Here is a 22,241-nt window from a genome sequence, read left to right on the forward strand (position 1 = left end):
ATGTCTCCACTATTCTTCAGGGGGAATGCTGTTGGTTATACAGCTGTGCTCTCATAAGGGATGCAACCAGCAGCCAGATGCAACACATGAATGAATGATAATTGTGCTCGGTGTGTTTTGACTTCAAGTGGCCATCATGTGGAGTTGTAGTGACCTGCATTTAACCTTTTAGTTTATAGTTGACTATGTTACCTGCAGTTGTTGAGGCTAATGAAATTTATTATTTTGTCGTTGAAATATGTTGTTGCCAATTTTAACTATAGCTTACGAGCAGGGGGATACCTGGCGCTGCCTGGGGTGGTGGAGGAAGATATCTGGTGCTATCCGGCTGGGTTAGATTTTCCTGGCGGTGGTTTCCGGACGTGTTGGACATTGAAAAGCTATGGAGTTATTGGCCTCATGGTGGTTACCTTTTGCTTGTGGGCCGGTGGCAACACTGCCTGACCCGACATCTCAATATACACTTTGTAGCAGCCTCAAAGTGGGGGTCAAGGCCAACGTGTGGTAGCTTAAAACCTTGCCCAGATTCTGAAGTACCTACACTCAAAATTTGGGGCCTCTACGTGCTACGGTTCGGTTGTGAAAGAATAACGTACAAACTCGCAAACACTTAAAAATATTCATCATGTCGATTTTGTTGTCTTTTTATCACCAAATTTGCTTACATTTTGGATCGTAGATTTAAGTTCCAATGTATGGATTTGAGCCTCACAATAGTTCAACAAACTCAATGATAGACATATGCCCTCGATAGAAAAGCCGATATCCAGGAATGTTTCCCGAAGGCTGACTTTTTATGCCGAGGCAGCCAAAGGCTCGGAGGTCTTATGTTTTTGAGATATCCATCCGTCCTTGCATGTCTGGTGTTGGCTTAATGGTTGGGGTGGTGGCCTTGGGATCCTAGGATCCTGAGTTCAAATCCCACTGCTGTTGAATTAATACCAGGTGGGGTTGACTCTGCCAGTCATCCTTCTGAGGTCGGCAAAATGAGTTCCAGCTTGATGGTATCCTGTGTCGGAGTGGCGACCCGTCGAGGATTGTGCCCAATAGCCAAGGAGACTGCTTAGGCAGCACCAACGCTCTGCACAGAGTGTGGTCCCAATTGATGGATGGATGGATCCGTCCGTGCGTCCAACGTTAGTTGTTGTTTTTTTTCTTTTAACCACGATAACTTGTGAATCACTGAAGGGATTTCAACCAAACTTGACAAGAGTATGGATTGTAACGCAAAGATGAACTTCTTCGATTTTGGGTTCACAAGGTCAAATATCTATGGTCACGTGCCCTTTAATTGAAGATCATTGTTACCGCGATAACTTATGAACCACGGAGGAGATTTCAACCAAATTTGTCAGAAGTATAGACTGTAATGTGCAGAGGTTAACTTAACGAATTTAATTTTGGGTTTAAACGGTCAAAGGTCATGTGCCCTGTGAAACTTCTTTTGCACACCATAACTCGAGTTGGAAGCATCTGATCGTGTCTCTTTTCTTATCCCTGTGTTCTCTCTTGCACACTCTCGTGTGACCTTGAATTCAGCTCAAGCATAAACAGTGGGTTGACATCTAACGCAAGCCCAAAGACTTATCCCCGTCAAATTGTATTGTCTAGTTTTCCACGTTCTCTTGCATCTCTTTGCTGATTTGTAAACCGCTCTTGATCCCATAAATTGTGCAGCTCTTTCCAGCTCTTCCAACCCACCCAGGTAAGTCCAATTCCTTCCTTCTCCACACTCCTTTTCTAGTTCTTGTAAAACTTAGAGAAGAATAGCGTCAAGTTGAGTTTGAGTGTGTTCTGCAGCTGGGGGGGGGGGGGGGAACAGAGGAGCATATGAATGGAGACTGCATGAACAGTTTTAGATTTGAAAGAGTGAAAGGAAGCCAAGAGGTATAAGGACACTATTCCACCAAAGGTCATCAGGGACAACTTTATTTACAACGAGCAGATATACCTGTCAAAGACGTTTGATGGGAAGGAATGGCATTTGATATGATGTGAGGGCCGTTGAACAACAACAACAACAACAACAACCACAATATGTGACCGGTGTGCTTTAAGCCTTGAAAGACTTATCAGCGGAATGCTGAGACGTCATCTAACGGGGCGAACGCTTGAACAGAAGTCTTCCGACTGGGCTCAAAACAGAATAAAAGGAGGAGTTGGATGTAAATTTCACGACACCTCCGAAGTTTGGTGACTGCAGAGAGAGAGAGAGATACCAAACAGACAGACTTCGTCGTATTATTTACATTGATACAGAACAAGCATTTGTGTATAACTGTATGGCTACATAATATCTTGTTGGGCCTCGCTTTGCCATCATCACAGCCTGGATCAATAATGTAAATCTGTTGCTATTTTTTTTTTTTTGCTCCTTTGGAGGTGGGATTCTCCACCTCACTTGCACCGCATGTCCCATCGTTCTTTCAGATGTCATCGTCACCTTTGTTAAAGCCACTGATTATGTTCCAACAAATCCCAGTTCATCAAGCCCGAACAAAATGTACCTTGTATCATTGCTCCACAAAGCCTGCTCCCACATTTCAAGACTCTCGGTTGTATGTTAATTTTTGTACCACACCATCCGGTACCTTGCGATTGACTACACTGATTGTTTAAAAATCGTGTGTTATTGCTTTTCTCTGAAATTCCTTGAAATGCAAGGCTGCATGAATTGTGCTGATGCTTGCTGAAATTCTGTTGTCGTGAAAGCCACGTCTGTTCAGTCGAACCAAGCAGTCCAAGCAGTCTTCATATATATATATATATATATATATATATATATCTATTTATATATATATATATATATATATATATATATATATATATATATATATATATATATATATATATATATATATATATATATATATATATATATATATATATATATATATTGTTTGAGTGAACTCCCAGATGATACTTAATGAGGAAATTCCCCATATACCGTAGTTTATTTGAGGATTGCTAACAAGTTTGAAATCACCCCTGCGAATTAAGGTGGAACCGTGCTCTCTGACAGCTGATTGTCATTCCTCTTTGGAGCTCCTTTTAGTCTTTCCTTTGTGACTTTATTATCTGAAACTAATGATGAGGCTGTTCCCTGACCTTACACTGTCTGTTGATTATATTCTTGCTTACGGAAATCGGATGAATCTTAAAACTGGAAAGCCCTGTCCGATTTTGTTGGAGAATGCAAGTCAATCACTTCCCCCCCAGGACTTTAAGCAATCAATGCACCGCCATCTCTGGTCATCCCCAATTCTGACCCGTGGTCTTTATTGCCACCTCAACCATCCTCCCCTCTTCCATCTCCTCTTTTCCTGTTTGTTCATTCTTTTCCATGAGAAAATTTCTCCCCTTGCTTTTCCATGAGACGAAAACGAACTATAAACTAACACGTCACTCGGTGGAGCGCGTACCTCCGCCAGGCTGAACAGTTTATGTTTTGTATTTCCGTTACCGCGATAACTTGTGAACTGCTGGAGGGATTTTGGCCAAACTATGTACCACTACTGTATGTACATTGATGCAAAGGTGAACAGATTCAATTTTTGGTTCAAAAGGTCAAAGGTCAATTGGCACGTGACGTTCAATTGAAAATCTTTGCTCCCACAATAACTTGTGAACCGCAGAAGGGATTTCAACCAAACCTGCCAGAAGTATCGACTGCTATACAAATATGAACATATTCAATTTTGGGTTCAACAGGTCAAAGGCCATGTGTTCTTTGAAAATCATTTTGCAGATCTTAGCTCTATTTGGAAGCATCTGATGTTTTCTCTCTTTCACTGAATTATATAAATACTAGCCGGTAGGCGGCCATGGGTCGCCGAGCATCTGATGACCTTTGACCCCTGATCTGAGTTAATCTCGTACTAAGTACTTACGAAATTGCAATCGAATCGGTTAACTCGTGTATGAGCAAGGGGGCTTTGAATGGTCATTTTGCCCGAACAATGCACTCATTGACCTTTGACCCCTGACCTAGCCGAGATAGGTCAATATGTCCTGAAGCAAAGTTGGAGTACCCATTGAGTACTATGTACCTATGAACTTTCATTCGTATCGGTTAATCCGTGTAGGAGCTTTCGCGTGAACTGAACCGATTTTTTAAGGTTTTTAGGCTGTTGCTAGGGCACCAAAGCGTCCCTAGCAACCATCACAATTTCCAAAGAACAAGGTCAGAAGATGTACTTACCACCCGAGTTTGGTCAAAATCGGCCCACGTTTACTACCAATTATGCTGATGACAAATGAACAAACATCCAAACAAACAGACAGAATTACTGACAATAAGGGTCACCGATTTTGGTGACCCAACAATAAGGGTCACCTATTTTGGCGACCCAATATAATATATCTGTCTCAGTCTCTCTCTGTTTCTCTCTCTCTCTCTCTCTGTCTGTCTGTCTCTCTGTGTCTCTGTCTCTCTGTGTCTCTGTGTCTCTGTCTCTGTCTCTCTGTGTCTCTGTGTCTCTGTCTCTCTGTGTCTCTGTGTCTCTGTCTCTCTGTGTCTCTGTCTCTCTGTGTCTCTGTCTCTCTGTGTCTCTGTCTCTCTGTGTCTCTGTGTCTCTCTGTCTCTGTGTCTCTCATATATATATATATATATATATATATATATATATATATATATATATATATATATATATATATATATATATATATATATATATATATATATATATATATATATATCTCTGTCTCTCTGTGTCTGTCTCTTTCTGTCTGTCTCTCTGTCTGTCTCTCTGTCTCTCTCTCTGTCTGTCTGTCTGTCTGTCTCTGTCTGTCTGTCTGTCTCTTTCTCTCGCTCACATGCGACCTTTAATTTTTCATGTGACCTTAAATTGAAATCAAACGTAACAGTGGGTTGACATCAAACATTGGCAGAAGCATAACCTATCCATTGACACATTCTCATCAAACTCTATTTTCTAGTTTGTGCTTGTGATCTCAATGCTCATGGAGCGGCTTGTACATGCAGCACATTTTGGACAAAGTCATTAATAAACATCAATGTACCGTGACTTGAATTACAAGAACATTAGTCGACATTGAACAAACCCATCTTGTGTATTTATATATGGGATTTGAACCTAGATTCTCTGCACCATGAGTCCGAGGATCAATGGGAACACAAACAGACCAACCCAATTTGTTGGAAGATCGGTTTATTTTAAATTTGTGCTCAGATCACAGTTTAATTTTGCTTTTTGTGAGATATTCTGATGTCTTTCACAAGTTGCGGCATTTTGAATGTTGTGTCTATCAAGCAGCAGTGCTTTGATATCTGACGAGCTCGCCACTCCCAGCAACTTGATACCAGCTTTGTACATCAAACTGGATGCTCAGAGGAGAGGAAGGTTGGGGACAGAGTGTGAGGGAGGTGTGTGACGGAAGGGGGAATGTGACCAAGCAGCTTTTGTAGATGTTCTTCACACTCATAACAAAGGCCTGTAACCTAATCAACTGGCTATGATTGCTGTCGGATATTTTTTCTTCTTTCCTGCATAATTGCATTTGCACCTGTAAGCTCTGAATTATTTACATTCTTGTATTTGTTGTCCTATCATGGAGATAACGATTGCAAATTAATTTTTTTAACTAATTTTTTTTAATCGCAATTTGAAGCTGAACTTGAACCATTGACATGACATTATGAACATGGTGACTGTTTGTTTTTTTTTTTCAGTTGCAAATTTAAATTGGAGAGAAGTCGATCGCGTGCCATTGCAGATCCCAACGCTTCCCACCGAAAGCAAAGTTGAAAGATGGCAAAAAGTTCCAGCAGGAATGACCCAATATCAAATTTTGAGTTTAAATAAAAAAAAAAAAAACCTACTGTTTTAAAAACCTACCTACTAAAAAAAAACCCTGCGGCAAGAATCGGAGGTGAAATCCCAAAAAACTTTGCATATTTAATGGGACCCTCAATGATTCTCTGTCTCTGTCTGTAATTGATAATCATTTACAAATTTTCATTTAAAAAAATATTTTAAAATGCCTGTGCGACTGCATTTTTTTTTAATATTTGGCCTTTTGACCCCACCCCAGGGGGTGGGGCCAAAATGATGCTGCTCTCGCACCTTCTTGCCATGTGGTGATCATGACTTCCAAGTTTGGTGAATTTCTGCACAACCATTTGAGAAGATAGTTTGACGGACGGACAGACGGATGGAGCAGATTACGATATCCTCCCGGTTTATTTATTTATTTAAATCATTAATTTTAACCAGGAGCACTAGTCTTTGTGACTTTGAGAAGGCTTACGACATGGTCCCGAGAGATAGAGATGGTGATGGCGACGCTGAGATGGATGGGAGTGCCTGAAGCAGAAGTGAGGATGACTGAAGGCATGGATGAGGGAATGAAGGTTTGAGGCAGGCAAGTGCACTCAGGCCACTCATGTTCATTGTGGTGATTGAACTGGTTAGCAGGAAGGTGAGCGTGAAAGATAACCGAAGGAAACTACTGTATGCAGACGATCTGGCAGTAATAGTGGAGAGCAAGCAGGAGATGCAAGAAGCCTGGAGGAGTGCAATGATGTGTTTGAGAAGCATTGACTGAAGAGGAACCTGGAGAAGACCGAGGTAATATGTAGATATTACCTCGGTCTTATTCCATGGTGTGGAGATAGATATGAGCATTAGGTTAGGGAGGGATGTAGATTTGTGTACATAGGTGGAATGGTGACCGGTGATCGTGGTGCGGAGGCAGAGTTTTTGAGGAGGATACAAATGGATGCGAATGCATGAAGGAAAGTGGAGAGTTTCAAGTCAGACAGAAAGATATGGAAGAAGTTGAAAACGAAAGTCCTGAGGTTATGTGTAATGCCATCATATCTATACGGATTGGAGACGCTGATGGAGCAGTAAATACAGAGGCTGTAGGTCTGCAAGAACTGGGTCAGCTGCATTGCTGGAGTGAAGAGACTGGATACAAGGACAAATTGAGGGAGTATAATCGGTGTGTCGATGAGCTTGACACGAGGATTGGTAAAGAACTGGTTGAAGTGGGCATGGCACCTGGTATTGGTGGAGAAAGATGGACTTCTGAAAAGAGAAGATGTGTTGAAAGAGCTCGGCAGGAGAAAAATGGGATTGGATTGTTTGAAGAGGGATGTCAGAAAGGTGGACATGGATGGTGAGTGGAAAGAGATTGCTGGTGATAGATGGTGGTGGAGGAGTGTTGTGCACAGGGTGGAGAAGCAGCTCCGGCTCCAGAGAAGGTCATGGCTGATTTTGAGGCCAACGAGTTGTGGAGACTGAATCTCTTCCCATGGAGAACCTTTGAATTAAACAAGTGCGTTCATCCGACGATCCTTTCGGAGTGACAGAGATAGACTTTGAAATTTGCCAGGATTGAAAGGCATGTTCCATTTGTCAGACCAATGACTTATCAATTCCAGATTGCCAGAGTGATGCAGCTGCTCTCTGTGCCAGCTTTGAGTGGGATGAGGCTCATTCTTGTTCTTTGAAAGAAGAGAGCACTGAAGTGATGCACTTCATGTTCTCCCGCCGTAGCCTGTTGCTCATATAAACCTGGACCACATGATGAGACTGAATAGGGAATATTATGCAAAGGTAATGCTGGTAAAAAAAAAAAAAATTATACATGCACCTTGTGTGATGACATGTACATTTAAAAGAACCTTTTGTATTCTCTAGTTTTTAACTACATCTCTAAAACTGTGCAACATTCCATGGTTATTGATGTCATAAGCCCATAACCCACGCAGCGGGAGATGGCTTTTTGCAACTGTGTGTGTGTGTGTGTGTGTGTGTGTGTGTGTGTGTGTGTGTGTGTGTGTGTGTGTGTGTGTGTGTGTGTGTGTGTGTGTGTGTGTGTGTGTGTGTGTGTGTGTGATGCAACGTTTTACCATTTGAGCTTTTGACATCAAGTTTTCAACAAACCATTATGATGAGAATATGGAGAAGACTAATTGATAATCGGGTCAAAATGTCGCAGTGAATAGACATAAGCCGATCTGCAGCACGGCAAGTGTGAGAGAGCCGGGTTTTTAAAAATGGCTTCCTTGTTTCTTTATTTATTTATCACCAGCAAATCGCTTTGCTGATGGGAATACTAAAAAAGGGGGGGGGGGAGAAGAAGAGGGGGAAGAGAGTGAGGGGGAGGGGGGTGGAGAGTGCAGAGGTGGAGGAGAGAGGAAGAGAGGAGGGGTGTGGGAGCAAGGAGGGGTGGGGGAAGGCAACACAGTGTGAGGTGAGAAGAAGGGAAGGCTAATTTGTGGTGGAGAGTTAATTACGATTCATACGATCTCATCAAAATGATTCTGCATGGAATAACTGAAGATGGAAACAAAATAATGTTTGAAATCCATTTTCTCCCGGTCATACGATCAACATGGCCCAGACACGAACACCGCTCACACACGTCCTGGGACGAACACCGTCCAGACATAATCACCGTCTGGATATGAGCGATACAGAGACACAGCCACACGTGTGGGAGGAGGGTGCTGAACTGTATTGGGAGGAGGAAGAGCAAGGATTTGTGTGTGTGTGTGTGTGTGTGTGTGTGTGTGTGTGTGTGTGTGTGTGTGTGTGTGTGTGTGTGTGTGTGTGTGTTTATATATATATATATATATATACATATTTATATATAGCTGCGGCCACGGGTACCGAGGCACCAGCTTGTCACTCGGGGATTAATCCCCGGTTGTTCTCGGTAGAGCTGAACTTGGGGACACCACTCACAATTAACGTTGTGGTACGGTGGGTTGTTTTAAAACCATGAACGCCACCCAGTCAACCATGAGTTCCAGTGTCTGCCGTCTAATTATTCCGTTTAACTAGAGGTCACGTGGTTACCTGTTCGGGGAGCGTGCCCTCGGCAAAGCACCAATGTTATCTGATTAGATTTTAATTAGGGTGGCCGAGCGTTTTAACCGCTGGTGCGTGCCGACTATTTTTTGGTCAAATCTGAGGTGATTACCTCCCAGTCTATCTAGGTTTGGACAATGCTAGACCAATGGGAGGAAAGGACAAACACGGACAGGTTGGAAATCGACAAATAATTTATTAATAATAAAATAAATAAATAAAAATATATTTTTATTTGCTGAGGTAAATAAAGAATTTCAAAGCAAAATCAATCAAAATGCCAGGAAAGAGACAAAGCAGATGCTTATCGGAGGTTGACTGACACAGCTAAACACAGACAAGGGTACCCAACAGATGATTCAGGGGGGAGGGGAGGGGTAGAATCGTCTCGCTCACCAGAAAGTCGTCCGTGAAGCGAAAACGTCCTGAAGTGCGTGCATGCGTGACACGTCCATCGCCAGCACCCAACTTTGCCGTGCACCCTCTCGCGGGGCAGCCTTGAACGCCAGTCGAAGTCTAGAGGGCACCGAGATCGTCCGTCGCGGGTTTAGACCCTGGTGTTGTTGGTGATCGACCTGTGCCTCACTTGTTGGTGGCGCTGCTCACACCGACACGCACACCACATGCTCGCTTGCCGAAGCACTGGGAAGGGCGAATTGTCTCGGCGCTGGTCAGGCACCCGCTTCTTGCTCGCTTCTCTCGCCCTTTGCTTTTTCCTCTCTCTTTTCGCTTTTCTCTCCTCATGCTTTTTTCTTCAGAACGTTTTTTTTTTCCCCTCCTTTCACTTTTCCCCTCCTTTCACTTTTCTCTCCTCACGCTTTTCTCTTCTTGAAGTTTTCTCTTCAGAACGTATCTCTCGCTCATTTTTATATCCCTGGGCCGTCTCCGTGGGGTGCCGCCCGTCCCAAGCTCACCCCGCCCCACCGAGGCATGGTTACCATGACGACCCGTGCGCTCTCAAAAAATGAGGGCGGGCTTCAGAGCTCGTGAAAGAAATGTGTGCAAACGTGTCTGTCGTAAAGAAAAAAGCTTCCCACAAGAGAGGGGATCTATTCTTTACCCTTCTCAACGCATCACATTTAAGATCCCATTAGACATGGTAGTGGGGTAAATTGGTGAAATGATCTTGCAAAAGTGGATACCAACATGCCATTTAGCACAAAGGGAGTTTTTTTATATAAAGATTAATATTTGAACGAGACCCAAACTGGCCGAATTCAGATTTGGGTGTAATTAAGCAAAATCCAAGATGGCCGCCAAACGCTAATTAATCAGTATAAAAAAACAACCATTTCCATCAAATTATGTTAGATATTACTTGCATATGCTTTAATATCACCATATTTCATACATGATTCAAAGAAATTGAGTTTACATCTAAAAAAAATATTTAAATAATGAATAATGGTATTTTAATTAGTTTAATTCCCATTATTTTGATTAAACAACATTTAAATTGAAGTATTTACAGATGTTAAATCTTTTACTCAGTCTACCTTTTTTTTTTCTATACCCCAGAGAGGCATCATAGAAGGTAGCTAGACAATGTAAATATTGCAAATTATTAATTTCAAGGGCTCATATGTGGCTTATTGACACACAGATGCAGAAGAAATTCTGTCCAGCAATGCTATGTTCCTTCAATCCCGAGAGCACTGTCCATCACAAGCACACAGATTTATACATGGGAGGGAAGCTTTAATACACTTGCATCTCCCACTGCATCGTTTTTGGCAGTTACCGTGAAGGAGCTCTTGACAATGAACAGAGGCTTCGGACAGATTTGTCCAGTGGGGTACCATTCCTTGGTCAGTCTTCTTCCAGCCCCACTGACATGCATCCGTTACCTCTGGCATCCTGATCAGACACTGCCCCCAAATGTGTCGTGCTTGCAAAGCTGCCCTTTTGCAGTGTTCTTCTAATGCTGCTTTTGTGGGAGGGATATTTTCGATTTGCCGACTTCTCTTGGTGAAAAGCATTTGTCGGCATTGATTGATGTCAGTACATGAACTTGTCCTGTCATACAAGAGGACTGTGTACCTCTCCAGATGTGCCATTTGACTCTTATTTCAGAAGGATTCATGGAGAGACTGATAAATGTGTCATTGATTTCAGGGAATGCCTTCCACACCTTCCAGGCAGATTTCTTGCCATGCCCTGCAAATGCTGAAACTATCACAGCCGGTATAGGCATGCCAGTAAGGCAGAGCTGAACACATCTGTGGTCCCAAACTTCTGGCATACTGATGGATAGGGATGTAGCATTTATTTCTGCCCACTCCAAATGCTATCCATAATTCTTCAACACTAATTTGATGATAGGCAAAGATGGCTATGATAACAACATCAGAATCTACAGTCCTTATGAGTATTTTGCTGTGTCCTTCTCTAACAGCATGTTTGGCATGCAGAAGTAGACGCGAGTCTGCTTCCTCATGTCCACAAGGAGACAACTCCTCTGCCTCAAACATACTAGATGATGACTTCACGTTGTCCAAATGTGTCACCACAGCTGTTTTGGTTTCATCTTGGTCCTTTATCAAATCCTCTGCAAGAAGTTTGAATAATTCCTCTTTGTTATCGTCCACTTTGAGGAAGTTGCTCCAATTCTTAGGAATTCTTGTTGAGGAGGTCACCTTGACCTTTTTACCAATTCCCCGTCTCTCTCTTCAAGATTCCTTTAAGCTGTTTGGGAAGTATTGGTCAAATACCACATCTATTCTTGATGCCTTCCTGGAATTGCTCATAATTGCTGGTTTAAAGACATATATATATATATATATATATGTATATATATATATATGTATATATATATATATATGTGTATATATATATATATATATGTATATATATATATATATATATATATATATATATATATATATATATATATATATATATATATATATATATATATACACATGTACATTAGGGTGGTCCAAAAACAGCAAAAAAAAAAAAAAAAAAAATTCAGATGTTGTCTCCACAAGCCTTAAATTACTCCACTATGATTCAATAACGCGCATAAAAATTTTTAAGTTGATCGGAGGTGAATTAGAGGTCGCTCCATATGACGACTTTTAGTTTCATGAGTTGGTTAAATTAGGGTATGGTCAGGTACGATTACGGGTACTTCTGGATGTCCGAGGTGGAAATGGAGTGCATTTTCGAACTCTATGGGGCCGATTTACTCTAAGAAATGACTGCACCGACATTGAATTCACTACCATTTCGAAAATATGACCTAAAACAAGATTTATCATTACTGGAGTTGAGTAACTAATCCTACTCATTTCGATATTTTCTAATCTAAAATTAATTTGTTGTCCGTCTAAACGTCTAAAGAAATGTTTAGAGTCATGAGACTAAAAGTCGTCATATGGAGCGACCTCTAAATCACCTCCGATCAAGCTAAAAAGAATTATGTGCGTTATTGGATCATATTAGAATAATTTTAAGTTTGTGGAGCAACATTCTATTTTTTCGACTTTTTTGGACCACCCTAATATACATATATATATACATATGAGAGAGGAAGGTGAGGGAAGGGGAGTTGGCAGAGGGAATATATTCTGCTTTATGAACACACACATTAGTAATTGGCCAATATCGGAAATAATCAGCAGGTTGGAGTCATTTTGATAACCGACTGCTACACATACTCGAAACAACCCAGACACCATGAGTACTTTTCACCAAAAAACAACGTTGCATTTATATGGATGTTTCAGGAAGATGTTCACAAACATTATTCTTTATAAGCAGCTGTTTGTGAAGGGTGGAAAAACATTTGGTTCGGTAATTTAGAAAATACGTTTTAAATACGGCAAACGGCTTGGAAATCGGTGGTATTGCACAACAACTCGCTCAGGATGGCGGGGCACGTACCACCCGCTCAGGATGGCGGGGCACGTACCACCCGCTCAGGATGGCGGGGCACCGACCACTTGCTCTCAATGACGTGGCGTGGCAAAAGCATCCGCAGAGAGTGTGATCTGCTCAGAATGACGTACCGCTTTTGACCATACAGCTCTTGACAAGTGGCTTAAGCACTCAAGCAAGCACTCTTGGTTGATATGGAATGGCTGGCCAAGCTGTGGCTGCATACCAGAAAGGTTTAACTTTAAAGCTGGTCTTCATCATGCACACAGCAGTTAAGGAAATATAATGAATTCGTTCAAATAATGACTATCCACAAAAGAAGTTGCTGTTTAATGTGGAACAACCCTGGAGACATCCCAAAGTTTTATCGCCCATGAAATCAATATCTCAGATAATCCACCAAATTGCCTGCTCGTCTGTGCACACGTCATGTGGTGCATCGGGTCGTGGTCTGCGCAAACGTTATAACTTTCTTTTAAAACGTCCGTTTTTCACCAGATTTGCTTTGATTCCCTATGGAGTACCTTGTAAAACCTCTGAAAATAAAGGCACAGATCTGGCAGACGCTATCAATAAGCAGTCCCTCTGGGGGGACGTGTCACAATGTGAAGCAGTGAATACATTAAATCATATTGCTCAACGAAGCTGGTTAATTTTGGCACATTCCTAATTTTTTTTTGTTCACTCAATACAATTCGCCAAACAGGAGAAAAAGAAAAGTTTAATGCTTTGGAAAAATCCACATTTTCTTGTGTATCTATTGGGGATGGAGGCTACATGGCCTTGTTTGCCTAAAGTAAATAGATATATCAGCTTAGTTATATGACTCATCATTTCTTTATATTATCAGATTTCACAACAGCTTTCAACACTTATTTAGTCTGGACGATATCCGATCCTCAAAACCAAAATAATATTTGGTTGAAATACTTTCATTACTCTGTGAGTGTAGATGTTGGAAAATTTTATCATATTGTTGCGGGCCAGAGGTCAGTGGCGAGAATGACCACTCGGTGGGGAGGTTACGTCGCCTCCCACCAGACTCCCCGGAATTGTCGGCCGTCGCTCGGATAACTCCGCTAGCCGGCGGGTCGTTCAACCAACCGTGGAACGCCAATATCTCGACCGTGTGGCATAGGGTTATTTTGGCTAGATCCAATGTACCTAAGTAAACACCACCTTCCACCATTCTGATAACCGATTTATCTCATTGTGATGTGTAAAGAAAGGCCTTTGTATATGGGGTTTTGCAATCGTTTGAGTTTGTTGTTGGCTTTTATCTCTATATTTGGGTTTCAAAAGATAGAACGGAGTCCTCTGGGAGCATCCACCTCCTCCCGTGTGAAGGATCACGATTCATGGATCAAGTTGTGAAGTTTTCTCGTTCCTATAGTTTTGTTCCGAGGGCTCTTTTGAGGATCATCACCGAGTCTTGGGCAGCTTCCAACTGCAGTAATATTCCCAGGGATGGTTTTTAAAATCTCTGCTACATCGTTCTTCACTGATCCAATTCCGGCGCGCTTCATCTTTCAAGATCTTTTCCCTTCATTTTTGAGACCCCAGCATTTGGACATTTTCTTGATATCCGCATTATTTATGCCAAAATTGCTGGCTTATGAACCCTCAATTAGCAATGCCTTATTTTCCTTTTCGTACCCAAGTGCGATATCCGGTCGCGATGCTTTGTTTTCTATGACCAGACTCCATTGGATCATCAGGTCGTATGTGAGCGTTGCTTCCCTGTTCTCTGTGATTGCTTCTGGTTCATGTTTCCATGAGTTTTCTGAACCTGACCCAAAAATCTTTTTTGTGGATGTGCCAATGGATTACTCCACATACCTTGTTTTGCCTTTGTACAGCTGCTCTGACATGAGATTTTTTTTTTTTTACATCCTGATAGGCGGTGGCTCGTGCTTTCTGTTTCTGTCTTGAAAAATCTACGCTTGGCCGATTGACTCACTCAAACCATTTTCTTTAAGCCATTTATACTGTGTCCTTGGTCTTTGGCATTTATTTTGATTTGTGGATGGTGAGGAGTTTCCTTGATTTGTTATCTAGTTTATTGATACCTGCTTGTGACCAGTTTACGATTCCGCAGCTATACTGGAACACCGGTACTGCAATTTGGTTTATGGCTTTGATTTCGTTTCTCGGGGTGAAAAATGTTTTCAGGATCTGCCTCGTTGTATGCAGGTATTCTTTGGTAATTGTTTTGCGCATTTCTTTGGGACATGTTTGGTAACTCTCTTCTACTCCAAGGTATTTGTATGATGCTTCATTGTTTAGCTCCTGTATTGTTGTATCTCGGTTGATTTTATTTATTTATTTAATGTTCATTTTTCTTGGTCTGCCTGTATGAACGTGCACTTGGCACACTTATTTCAGCCAAATTCCGTTTGAATGTCGGACGGAGTATGACTTCACGCATTTGAGTTGTTCTGTCGATTTTTCGTCATTCAGTGCAAAGAGTTTTGAATCATCCATGTTCAGTGAATGTCTCTCCTTTCTTGTTTCGTTGGACGTTCTTTTATTGGAAGGTGCAGTGTATCCGTGTCCTTTGTTATTGATGAGGTTACTTAGTGGATCCAGAGCCAGGCAAAACATGAGGGGTGAAAGGCTGTCACCCTGGAAGAACCGCGTCATATCTTCACCGAAGGTGGACGGAGGTTATGTTTTCACCTTTGTCTATCTCAAAAAGTTGTAGACTGATTCAGACAAAACTTGGTGAACAGGTTGGATGTGTGACGAGGACGAATTGATTTGATTTTGGTGAAGATCCAGATGCGAGAATTTTTAAAAACTTTTTACAAGTGATTCTTTACAATTAAGATATGCGGCTAAAAACGATATACAGCACGATGTTTGAAAAACATTTGGGACGGATCATGACAAAACTTTGTGGATATGTTGGGTTGGTGACGAGAACCAGACGATTAGATTTTGGTTAAGATCAGGATTCGGCCTATCAGTGGGATACAAAACGTAAACTTTTCAACCTGGCAGAGGTATGCGCTCTACCGAATGCTGTTGTAGTCACTCCTGGTATTTTGATCTTTATTTCCGAGTGATGTGCTCTGAATGTGGAATTCCGTAGCTCCATTGCTTCCTCAATCAGTTTAATTATTTGGGGGTTGATCTAGTACGTACAGTTGCATGATTTTTATAGTGTGTGTGCTTGCGTGCGTCACAACTTTCCCCCAACCCCCCCACCCCCTCATTTCTAATCCAAGTTTGCGTATGACATCAAATTTTCGACAAACTCTAATTGATAATTGCATCAAAATGTCAAAAGACAACGTCACAGTGAGTAGAAATTGGCATTATCAACACTGATGCCACGCCGAAAACGTGTGATGGTCGTGGCAAGCATGTGATGGTGGGTTTTGGGGTATTTTTTTAATTAAAAATTGCTTCTGTGTTTATTTATTTATTTACTATTTGAGCTTCAGTGTGTCTGTCCAGGCCATAACATTACTTATCATTTGAGCTTTTGTCATAAAAGTTTCAAAAAACCTTTATTAAGAGAATATGGAGAACATGAATGAATAAAATGTCCAATTTTTACCCTCGCCAAAGAAGAGGGTATTGCATTTGGGTCCGTTTGTTTGTTTGTTTGTCTGTCTGTCTGTTTGTTTGTCTGTCTGTCTGTCTGTCTGTCTGTTTGTGTTTTTCTCCGCAACCGCTTGTCAGATCGAGACAAAATTTTCACCATTGGTGCGACTACTCATGTCGAATGTTTTGATGATAATTATGACGACATCGGTCACGTGATTCGGCAGCTATATTGTTAAAGGAAATAATATACCTTAAAAAAAATCTTCTCTGAAGTGGCTGAACAAATCAAGGTGAAACTTTACACCTATGACCACCTGTCCATGAGGAACAAAAGGTTCACACACATGATATCAGAGGTCACATGGTTGGTAGCCATATTACCCTAAAACATAAAAAAAATACATCACTCAAAAGAAGTCCTGGCGAGGGTCTGCAATCTCTGATTGCTCTTTTTGTTGTTTTTAGCTATTGCTTTTGTGTGGTTAATTAATGGGACCATTTTTTTCTCGTGTAGACAATTAATTTCCTCAAGTTTCATTTGAGGAAAAACGCCATGATAAAGCTGCTATCTATACACCTCAACATGGATTTTACCCAAGCCAGAAACCCCCTTTGTGGGGGGTTGGGGGGATGAAGTTGCTCCAACCACCGTGGTGTGACCCTTGGTCCTCCTGTCAAAGTTGGTTGAGATTGGATGAGCAGTAACTGAATGCAACACACAGAGAGAGACACAGAGACACACACAGAGAGACAGAGAGAGAGAGAGAGAGACTGACTGACTGACTGACTGACTGACTGACTGACTGACTGACTGACTGACTGACTGAGACTTTTATGTCCTTTTATTACAGAAAAGGATAAAAATTCAATACAACAAAGCAAAGGATTATATACAAGAGTGGAAAAAAAGAAGAGAAGAAACCAATTCAGTTTTCAAGTAATCGATAAAGCATTGATAACAGTTTATACACAAGGAACACCCCCAAAAAATACATTGGAGAAAGGAGAAGGAGATGATAAGAGAGAAAGCAACACAGGCTCCACACGTACCACCGGAGACTGAGCAACAGCCCCTTGCGTTTGCACGTGCGTGCCAAGAGAGACTGAGAGACAGACCAAATTGTGTTTTTTAGTATGATGGTTCTGCACAAAAAGTTGCTCCTTTGGAAAACAGTGTCCATCCTGAGGTCATATCTTCCTCCACAAGAAGCGATGCTGTCGAGTACAACGGAGCCAATTGTCTGTGCAGGCGATAGATTATAATTTTACCCTGACCCCCCCCAACAACAAGAATATTTCACCATAAAAGAGAGGGACAAAGGAAGATGGCACAACTTGTTGACTTTTTCATCATGAAATGTTTTTTTTTAAATATATAATGCCGCCTTTCACTACGAGTGTATGATTAATATTTATATTCGATATTTCTTTTTAAAATTTTTGTTAAAGCCATGCACCAATAATTACTATTTCGACGGTCTGGATTATGAATTGCTACCAGGCTGGATTCTTGCCAGGTATCAGAGACTTCATGAAATAGCTTTCCTTCTCGATGTATCCACTCATTCTGATTGATTACAACAATGTATTTGCATACTTGGCAGGCGATCCACGTCAGGATGCGTTGAAGAGGATTTTTGAGATGGAAAAGTGTCAACATGGAAATGCTGTCTCAAAGGTGCTCAATAATACAGACGTACGGGTTTGTCACGATGAATAACTCTTCAACTTCTGTGTTGAGCAAATACTCTTCGAACTGGCTTGTTGCTCGCTTTGCTGCTGTTCCGTGCTGAAAGTTCCTCGTGCGATGTCACGGTAAACCACAATGTGTAAATTATGCGAAGGCCGAATTTGACTAAAATTATCACGTTCAGAAACTGTGAGCCACAAATAGTTATCTCGCATTGGGATCGAAATTCCTTGTCCATAGCTGTTATGCAATCACCGAATGCACACCTCCATTAAACTGCACACATCACTACACATCCATGGATGAAAATGGACTTTTTATATATATATATATATATATATATATATATATATATATTTTGTATGACTTTTCATTTGTAGAAAGCCTCGTCAATAACAAAAGAATGAATGTAATTGTTTGAATTCATTGAGGCGTTTGCATCGAGCTTCGAAGGTCCTCGAGCAAACTACCCAACCGTTTGTGTCCTTGTCTGTAACTTTTATTACCGTCTTGCAACCTGTATCTCCCTTACCACACCCGCAATGTTTTGCGGGCCGGTTCCTATCGATGCAGGCCATTTCACTTGTGCGTGCATGGACCCATGGAGGCTATTTTGATGGACACCTCGAGATGAAATGTCGTGCAGATGTACAATTCTCACTTGGATGTGAATAAAGAACCATGCCAATGCATTCTTTGTGATGATCAGAAAGCATGCAGTGTTGCCTTTGTTAGGTAATTCCCGATTGACTGGCAATAAATAAGTCAACATATCAGCGAGCTATTCGGTGTTTGCTGCTGTTTGCTGCTTGCCATCGTTTGTGTCGATGATCAGGCATGGTTTTTGTTTGAGCGTGATGTCAAGATCACCATCGAGGAACTTGCCGAAGGTGCAAAAAAACCGCTGACTCCAGAAATGGAAGGTGTTTTGGGGGATAGGCATGCATGTACGTAAGCTCCGTCGTACCGTTAAGGGTGATTGCTTGCTTTGTGAGACACGGAAGACGAAGCGGAGATTTTCTGGAAAACCGGAGGCGACATTGAGGATCACTTTAATATTTGTTTATTTTTCGTCTGATCAACAAGATGAATGAGTGGTGTACAGGTAACAAAAAATTCCCCTTGAATTAAGGAATTGGTTTTTCTATGGTGAAAAGGTGGAGGAAATCCTCAAAAAAAATTATCCTCCCCCTCCCCAACCCCCCCCCCATACACACACACACACACACACACACACACACAAACTGAAGCACAATCATGTTGATCATGAGGAATGCTCAGATGGGAACACCAAACGAGCTTCCCCTATTTTGATGCTTTGAAAAGGACTTTGCTCACTGAGGTTTGACATCTGGACTTGTTTCTGTTTTTCCTTGTTTTGTTTTTTCAGGCTCGGTCGTGTGTCTGCCACTTGTGCGGTGCTCACTTTAACCGTCTTCACTCTTGCCTGTCCTGTGTCTTCTTCGGCTGTTTTGGTCGACGACACATACACGAGCACGCCAAGACCAAGAGGCATCCTCTAGGTGAGCATTTTGCTTCTTTGCCTTCCTTTGTTGTTGAACCTTGAGCTATTTATTTTGCAATTATTTATCTTTGCATTCGGTAGCTCTCTCCGTCTTTGCATTGCCCGTTCTTTCTCTCTTCGACCTGCTCTCCCACCCTTTGTATTCGCTCCACCATCCTCGAGGAGAACGCGCGCCCGTGCTTTTGCGTCATTTTGCCCGCCCCGATTCCAAGGCCTTTTCAATCGCCGTTCCTCACAATTCTGTCCAAATTGCATTCGCTACGAGGACACTCGGCGACGATGTTGATCTCGTTACTCGTCAAACGAAAGGAGGCGCAGCCTTGGCCATTTCTGTTGAATGGTTTCTTCTTGCTTTTTGTTTCTTTTTCTTCTTCTTCTTCTTCTTCTTGTGTTAGCATTGTATTTATTGATGAGCAATGTTCCATGTCCTTGCCTTCTCTCTTTGCAGATATTAATGTCTCTTGAGATTGTTGCTTTCAGCCTTGTTTACCTCTTGTGCTAGAGACATCTGTTGACTTTAAAGCTCTTTTACCACCGGGTGTTCTCCGCTCACCACCACAATTTCATGGTAAGGTACGGTAGACAAGAATATGGACATCTCGGCAAATTATTTTCATGTCATTTGTCACCTTCACGTCGCCTCGCTGCTATAATTTGCCGCCGGACGAAAGATCACGGCTTGTACGACGTTGGACTCTCTCTCTCTCTCTCTCTCTCTCTCTCTCTCTCTCTCTCTCTCTCTCTCTCTCTCTCTGTCTCTGTCTCTGTCTCTGTCTCTGTCTCTGTCTCTGTCTCTGTCTCTGTCTCTGTCTCTGTCTCTGTCTCTGTCTCTGTCTCTGTCTCTGTCTCTGTCTCTGTCTCTGTCTCTGTCTCTGTCTCTGTCTCTGTCTCTCTCTCTCTCTCTCTGTCTCTGTCTCTGTCTCTCTCTCTGTCTCTGTCTCTGTCTCTGTCTCTGTCTCTGTCTCTGTCTCTGTCTCTGTCTCTGTCTCTGTCTCTCTGTGTGTGTCCTTTTCCTGCACCGATTGGGTGGAAGCTCTTTTTCTGGAATCCTTCACATATTATAATCTCGAACGCCGCGAGTTAGCGAGGCAGAGTTAGCTTCACGTTTGACCTGGACTCTTATTTACAAGTAATCTTGCATGTGGCCCCAACAGGCAATCGTCACGATACTGTCCTGCCGTTCATCTGTAAATTTGGACAGGCTTGATGTTTTCACTGCCCAGAATCTCGACGGTTATTAGTCGTTGCACCCTCTTTGTTGTATCACTTCCACCATGTTGATTTTTCAGCGCCGTGCATTAAAACAGGAAATTTGGTCACGGCTATCGGTTACCAACACCCGATCCATGCATGAGAATAGTTAAAATTGGACCTGGACACATCTTTATGAAAGGCGGAGAAATTAACGAGAAACGGATGATTACCATTTTATAGTAAGGAACTCATTTATGGATGATTCCCTGAGATAATTACCTCCGCCAACGGAGGTGGACGGAGGTTATGTTTTCACCCCTGTCTGTCTGTCTGTCTGTTTGTTTGTTTGTTTGTCCGATCAGAACTTTCGTGTTTTTCTCCGCATCCGCCTGTCGGATTGTGCCAAAATTTTCACCATTGCTGCGCCGACTCGTGTAGAATGCTTGAATGATAATTATGACGTCATAAGTCACGTGTTGTGGCAGCCATGTTGGAAAAACGGGAAAACTTTGGACCTCTGTATCTCTGAAACCGCACCAATACAAGGAAATAATTGAAACTTGGCACATGGCAAGTACTCCCCATGGGGAAAATGAGTGTGATTTTTTTTAATGACATCATAGGTGTCTTCGTTATGACGTCATATTGGCATATATGTAGAACGCTACATCCGATCAGTATGAAAATTTTTGAGGGTCATCTGGGGATAAAATGGTCCACAAATTTTTTTTGATGACATAATCGTTTTTGTGATTCAGCAGCCATATTGTTCAAAAATAATAATTAAAAAAACCTACAAAAATCTTCTTCGCTGAAATGGCTGAACCAGTCATCACTGCCAGCAGTTATAAAGTGGCAGTTAAAATTTTGTCTCTTGTCAATTATGTTACACACCAGTACACAAACGCCACACAAACCAAGTCCTGGTGAGGGGCTGCAATCTGTGAGTACTCTTTTTATTGTTCTTTTTTTAAAGTGATACTTCAGAATTGAGAGATTGGGCAAAAAAAAACGTTATGTAGCACGATATCTCAAAAAGTTATGGATGAATTATGACAAAACTCGGTGGATGAGTTGGTTAAGTGACAAGAACAAGCCGATATGATTTTGTTTAAGGTCTGGATGCAGATCCGGCCTATCAGTGAGATACAAAACCTAAACTGATCAGTCTGGCAGAGGTATGCGCTCTACCGAGTGCCCCTCTTGTTGTTTATGTCTCTGCCTGTTGAATATATGAAAGTCCAGGTCTACGCTGAACCACTCTTCTATCCTCCATTTGGATATGAGGAAAGCACTGGTCTCAGCAGAGCCGGAGCAGAAATATGTTTGTTCTCGGCCTGTGCGGAAATATTGTTATAGATACAGTAACACCCTGGCTTATGTCGCCCCCTAATCATGTCATTTCGCAAATACGGCATCACGTTATTTTAATAACGCTTCTCGATATTCGTCATCTCAACTCACACTTGTGTCATTTTAAAAGTCATACCTTTTATTCTCGAGTGTTTTCAGAACTTACAAGACCGATAAAGATGCCAGAATACATCACTTA

The 22,241-nt window shown here is 41.8% G+C and overlaps 1 protein-coding gene across 1 annotated transcript in view; it reads left to right on the forward strand.

The window, feature by feature from the left end:
- Positions 1-22,241, forward strand: part of USP22 (ubiquitin specific peptidase 22) — a 150,599-nt gene that overhangs the window by 55,407 nt on the left and 72,951 nt on the right. Inside the window, exons 2-3 of the mRNA XM_085890971.1 lie at positions 17,885-17,958; positions 19,361-19,493. Of these exons, the coding sequence (XP_085747097.1) occupies positions 17,923-17,958; positions 19,361-19,493 (169 nt within the window). The 5' untranslated portion in view covers positions 17,885-17,922. The remainder of the gene's footprint in view (positions 1-17,884; positions 17,959-19,360; positions 19,494-22,241) is intronic.

The sequence above is a fragment of the Eptatretus burgeri genome, chromosome 8, assembly GCF_056783735.1.
Source record: "Eptatretus burgeri isolate ZD-2024b chromosome 8, Ebu_testis_v1, whole genome shotgun sequence".
NCBI classification, from domain to species: Eukaryota; Metazoa; Chordata; class Myxini; order Myxiniformes; family Myxinidae; genus Eptatretus; species Eptatretus burgeri.